At 46.2% G+C, this 6,525-nt stretch overlaps 1 protein-coding gene across 1 annotated transcript; it reads right to left on the bottom strand.

The window, feature by feature from the left end:
* On the bottom strand, nucleotides 3,644-6,525 carry CHST2 (carbohydrate sulfotransferase 2; the record flags this gene model as incomplete). The annotated part of the gene is given in 1 exon segment (XM_021395856.1): nucleotides 3,644-6,525. A coding segment is annotated over 1 exon segment (1,150 nt), but the record flags the coding sequence as incomplete, so codon positions are not given.

Raw genomic sequence — 6,525 nt, 5'->3', positions numbered from 1 at the left:
CTGAGTCCTCTTCCAACATGCATTTATGAGTCCATTGTTTTTGGAAGCACCCTGAAATATAGCTTCCACCAACTCTTGCAGGATACTAGCATTCCACTGCAAATAATGTGAAGGCATTCTTGAATATCCTACTCAAAGCTTACTAGCATCTTTAGAGCCCTTAAAATTGTAGCTGTAGGGCCCATTCCAGTTAACAACTTCAGCTCCCACTAATGCCAGTAGGAAAAGTTTGCTCAGCAGCAGATACCAGGCTGCCTTGCTCAGAGTGCTTTGTTAATATTTTTTTCATTTGGAGAGTTCCTCCAATCTAATTTTTATCTTTTTTTCTTTTTTTTTTTTCCAAGAAGAAAGCCCCATTTTCTTTCAAAATTCCTTGGAATAATGCTATTATATTCAGCCTGCGGTACCCACGGGCTATACTGGCTACTTACCAACTTTTATGATAGGAACAAAAAGATGGTAATCTACTGTTCAACCTCCATTCCCTTCCCACCACCTCGTTTATAATAGGAATATTCTTATAGCAGACATCGAAGTGTGTGCCAAATTCTGACTTGCATCAGTGGACTGGGGGGGGGTCCCTCCTTGTGCTGCATCTATTTTTATACGCATTTTACAGGTTTTGTGTTTCACTGCATAAGTAGATGACTCTATAGTCCTAGTTCTCCCACTTGCAACCCCATTTATAAACTATTTATTTTCATACCTTTTGTGGTATTGTGGATGCTGGCTCTTCATACATCAAGGGAAGACAGAACACCTTAATATTTCACTTTGACATTGGCTTTGCATTGATCCATATGCTAAACACTCAATTATGCAGGTATATTCTTGTGATCCTTTCCTGATCTCCTGATGCAGAGATGCGAGTAGCCCCAACCACCTTCCCAAAAAATAAACACATAGAAGTTTTCCAACTTGCAAAGTTACAAGTCTGTACTGTATAGAATCTATGTATTTTCTTCGCAGAGTTGATAACTTATGTGAAGAATCATGGAAATCATGACAGCCAAGGGCTCTTAATGGAACACATTAATAACTCATTTGATGCCATTGAACACAAAGACAGAAGGTAAACTATCTTTTTTCCTGTACGTGTACGTAGTATAGTGAATACTGCTGAAATACTACATGTATTTTTGATTTTATAACACATGCTAATTTTCAAAAGATCTTTCTTAGGAACTCTGATACAAAACGTGAACTACATCCAGTGACTGCCAGGGTAATTATCAGAGCACTATCAAGAGATGGACACAAAAAGGGTAGGCAGTCTTACACTCACTTACAGTTTTCACATTATATCTGCTTGCTCTATTCACATGCATAACTCTACCAGAGTAATATTTCTCCTGGTATAGCACCTTCAATTGAAATGGCACTGGAGTGAGAACAATTGTGATCCATTTGATGAGGGCAGGCAGCATTTGTCCACTGTTCCATCTGTTCACGTTAAGCAGCCCCACACAACACGATTGGTTTTCACTGGTCCAAAGAGACTCATGTCTGCATTTTGAGGGAAGCACGGGAGTAAAACTGAAGTACAGTCTCTAAGACCACCCCTTGCAGAATGGAGGAACTCATGTGAAACCCCTTTTGCTTTCAAAGACACTCAAAACACACTACAGAAATTAAAAATTGAAGGGAGAAATAAAGAATTAAGCTACTCTTCTTCTCATGGCCTAAGGGATGAAAAATACTTGTTTCAGAATTGATTACAGCCAGCAGTCGTTCATCTCTGGAGACCCAAGCTCAATTCGTAACTGAAAAACAAGGTTTGTGGTTTTAAATTAAGGCAGTTCTGTTCCTCTTCCCAGTCACAGCATGAAGTTAAACACCTGACAAAGTACAAAGCAGTCAGAAAAAGTACTTCCTCCTTTTGTTAGAAAGACCTAAAGATACCTTATGCAACCATCTTTTCCTTTATCAGCATTTAGTAAGTTGCAGCAACTTGCACACTTCTACACATCTTGTGTTTTAAATTGATTCAGTGTTTGGAGGACAGAGGGTTTTCCTGTGCTTTTGTGCAAGTAGCAATCATGACCATTAAAAATGCTTGTACAATTTTCTGTATTTGTCCAAAGCAGAAAACAGCACATAGTTAAGTGCTGACCTTTCAGTTCTATCAAAATGACATGCCAAGTCCTAAAAATGGTCTCCTCCTCAATTCAGTGCAACTTAGTGCACTCAGCTTCTCATTTGTGTTATTGACTCTTCACTAATACAAGCAGTATCTCCAGCTGAAGAAGCATGCTGTAATTAAATCAGACCAAAAGCAAGCACAGACATTATTTTTAAGTGTTAAGAATCAAGTGTTATTTAAGTACTCCAACCTCTGCTAGATGTCCTCCCAACAACAGGCAGAGATCTTTTGGAACCACGTCCATAATCTTTCTCATAGTCTATTTTTTCCCTATCGTTTTCCAAATTTAAAACTTTATTTTTAATTCCTCTAATCCTCTTTTCTGAATACACAAAAGAACTAAAAGTGGCCTCTTTGAACCGCCAGTTGTTTATACTTATTCAACAGAGCAACATACAGGACAGGGCTTAGCCCACCAGCACTGTATGCAAGCAGTCCCACACAATTCTCCTGAAGCTTTGCCTAAACAAAACTGCAGTCCTTTATCTCAACAAAAGAAGCTTTGCATTACTACTTCTGACCACAAAAACGTGCCCAGGTACATTTGGAGAGCGTGCTGGGTAATTTCTTGCTGCAATGTAGTAGGTGGAGCTCAAATTATGGACCAGATTCAGATGGCATAACTCTACTGACACACCGTTCGTATCAGCGAAGTGAAGCAGATGCTTGTAATGCAGTGTGAGAAGAGCAGCCAGTGCTCTCTCAGAATGACAGGAAGGGCTTTTTAATATAAAAAGGAGACTTTCAGAAGCTAAGTTAATCAGGCTCATCTATTTCACACTCCCAAAGGCAATTCCTGATCACTCAACCACAAAACTTTCGCGGAGGAGAGCAAGGAATTCTGCACACACACACACGAACCCAAATTAAAAGACCTTATGCTGATGGTGCTGCCATGCAAAAGCCCCATTTAGAAACTGCAGCAAAGCTTCACGCTCCAGACAGCACAGCCGATGCCACGGACACAGCACCCACCCCAGCAGGAGCCAGGCTCCCTGTCCCTGAGGGAGCACATGGCTCTGCAGAGGCACTGCAGCCTCCCCGGGTGCTGCTGGCAGCGGAGCTGGGAGCACTGCGCGGCCGCTGCCACGGAAAGCATGGGCGCTTCATGCAGCAGCACAGACAAAAAGCAAGTGAAGTGCTCTATAAGCAGATGGGATTTTCAAGCACTGTCCCAGGGCACTCTGACTGGGAAAAACAAGCAGGCTACAGCCCAAACCCAGTCAGAGATCCACTCGGCATCAAAGCAGAACACATACAGCAGTAACACAAAACACCGAGTTCCACGGAAGGACACTGCACCTTAGTATGTATTTTAAATACCAGATTTACTATCCCTTCCATTTTAAGCGCTTCCATCTGGAATTTGGGAATATATCCTAACAGGCCAATTATAAGATTTCCCAGTGACTGGTACTATTAATGCATTTATGCTGATGGTGATGAACCGAGGGAATGAGCATGTGAATTGGTCATTCAGCAAGGGGAGAGGCAATCTTATGCAATCATCTTCTTACTAGTTTATTAAATGTCTATTTCCTTTTCAGAGCAAGTTTAACATCTAATGCCAGAATTTCATCAAGAACTCAAACAACACAGCAGCCAGTTATCATCCATTCAACTTGAAGTCAAATACGGGAAATAGACACTTTACATATCACTAACATTTCCACACACACACACTTATTGCATCCTATTTGTATAAATTAATTTTCACAAATCCATTTTGCTTTCCCTACCCATACTCACATATGCAGAAAGCACAACACACAGGCAATGTAAAACACTCCCCACAGAAAAGCCTACAGGCTCCTACGAGAACAGTCTGGCAAAACTGCTTTTGTTTAAAAACTCAAGTTCCAAAATGAGCCTTCAAAGAGCATCAGAGACCCACCACCAAGATAAAAAGTACTCGAGGTGATCACACTTCCCATATGCAACCATCGCATGACCTTTATTAATCCAGGACTTTTTCAGGAAATTATAAAAGTAGTAGCAAAACCTCATATTTTTCACCAAGTTTAACGAGAGGACAGTCTCTCGGCAGAGCTCCCAGACAGAGTCAGACCACCATCTGGCTCCATCGCGGAGCAATGACAGTTCGCACAAGCGAGCACCTAACAGCGCTCTGAATGCACGCGCTCGGTTGGCTCTGCACAGCTCCATTACAGCCATGAGCACACAGCTGCACACGTTCTCCCTCAGAACAGAAACACACCCTCAGACACTCAAACAAGGGGAAAAATATAACATTTTATGCATTTTTCTACGCTTCCCTGCTATGCCTGTTACCAATGAATGTCAAGAAATATCTTAAATATCTCACTGTATTGTTAGCACTATATAACGTATATAATTTTAATTGTTTTCACACATGCTAATGTTTCCAGTATGATAAATGTCTTTTCAAATCCTGCAGTTTTGTCACACTTCTGTTTGACGGCGACTCCCAGACATACACATCAAGACAAAAATAAATACTGCTCTGGTGGCAAACACTTCAGAACTCTTAGGACACTAATACAGTGGCACTTAAAGACTTTTTAAATACAACAACAAAAGACAGTTGTTAAATAGAAGCCTGCTCTGACACAGCTACAGAACCCGCACTGCATCTGTGAGTCCGTCCCTGTTTGTGCACAAACAGCTTCTGATCTTCGGACACGTCAATGTTACACTCCAGCCCTCTGCCCGTAACCTTAAAAAAAGCCCCCGGTGCTATTCCAAGCAAGCCTCCCCTCTAGCTGTACATCAGCAACACTGTAATTCCCAAACAATTGAGGTAATTATAAAAATGAATATCATTTATTGTTTGTTACTCTCACGTCTTAACACTTACTTCCATACAAAAGCCTGATTTTCGGCATCGCTTCCCAAGGGCATCTCCTCTGCACCCAGGGATTTATGAATGGACAAGAAATTGTGCAGGAGTTTTTGCTACCACCTTCTAGCCCACATGAACTCCATAGAGAAGGTTTTGGCAGGGAGGCTCCCCTGGCATTTTAGAGAAGGTGAAGGGGAGCTTCCACACATTCTCAGTTTCACTTTATTTTCCGTTTTAAATTGTATCTAGCCCAATGCAAGTAAAGGGAAAAAAAAAAAAAAAAAACCAGAAATCATCACATTACTACTGCATGTTACCCTTCAGCAGTCTTTGGAGAAAACCAGAACCCTCTCCCGGCCCCCTCCCTTCTGCCAGCCCAGAGGGGCTCAGCCACGCGGCACTGCGCGCTCACAGCCGCGGCTTCCTGAGCAACGTTCTGCTTAGGTCCTTCACCTCCTCAGGGCTGCCGACCCGCTCGTAGCCCAGCAGGGCCATGGGCTGCTGGCAGTACTCCTCCACCTGCTTGATCTGCTGGAAGCTGAGCGCAGTCCTCCAGGCGCTCAGCGCCTGGGTGGCATTTCGGGCCGAAACCACGAAGGGTTTGGAGGAGTAGCCGGGGCCGCTGGTCATGTTGAGGGTGAACTTCTCCATCTCCGGGCTGACCGCCAGGTTAACAAAGCCGTACACCTGCCGCAGGGTCTTGATGGGCTCCATCACCAGGTCCTCGTAGCGCACGGCCATGTAGTTACCCCGCAGCCAGTCGGGGGGGTGCAGGGCGGTCTGCAGGGTCTTGGCCATGCTGCTGCAGATGACCTCCATGGCGCCCAGGGCATGGTAGTCCGAGCCGCCCCCGCCATCCTTCTTCCCGCCCAGCTTGTGGCCGGCGTCGAGGAAGGGCATGCGGTGGATGCGGGGGTCGCGGCTCCTCACCACCTGCAGGCTCTCCCGGATGAGGCCGTGCCGGGATTTGATGCGGGAGCTGGCGACCGCCCGCGGGTCCCGCACCAGGTGGATGACTTTGAGGTCCAGGGTGGGGTCCCGCATGAGCGGGGCGAGGACGGCCAGGTCGAAGACGCGCACGCCCTTGATGACCAGCGTGTGGTACTTGTGGCACTCCTCCTGGAAGCGGCTGAGGCGCTGCGGGGGGCACTTCTTGCACACGCGGTCATCCACCATGCCCACCACCTCCTTGCGGTAGGCCGGGCACAGGGGTGACGAGCAGATCACCTTGTTGGTGGCCGCCCCGAAGATGCCTAGCGTGGTCAGGTTCTTCCCGGCGCCCGCCGTGCTGTACAGCTGGAACACGGAGAGGTCGCAGCGGTACAGGGAGCTCAGCATGTCGCGGGCCGCCCCCTGCAGCGAGACGGCGTCCCCGGGGTACAGCTTCTGCCAGACGTGCCACACGGGCTCGTAGAGAAAGAACACCTCGGGGTTTTGGTTGAAGAGCTCCCCGAAAAAGGACGACCCGGATCGCCAGGTGGTGAACACGTACACCAGCTGCCGCCGCGCGCCCTGCGGAGCGCTGCTCCCGGCCGGCGGCGGCGGCGGGGGCCGCTGG

Source organism: Numida meleagris, chromosome 4 (assembly GCF_002078875.1).
Source record: "Numida meleagris isolate 19003 breed g44 Domestic line chromosome 4, NumMel1.0, whole genome shotgun sequence".
Taxonomy (NCBI): Eukaryota; Metazoa; Chordata; class Aves; order Galliformes; family Numididae; genus Numida; species Numida meleagris.
Note: the sequence above shows the minus strand (reverse complement) of the source record. Positions and strands in the feature narration are given on the sequence as shown.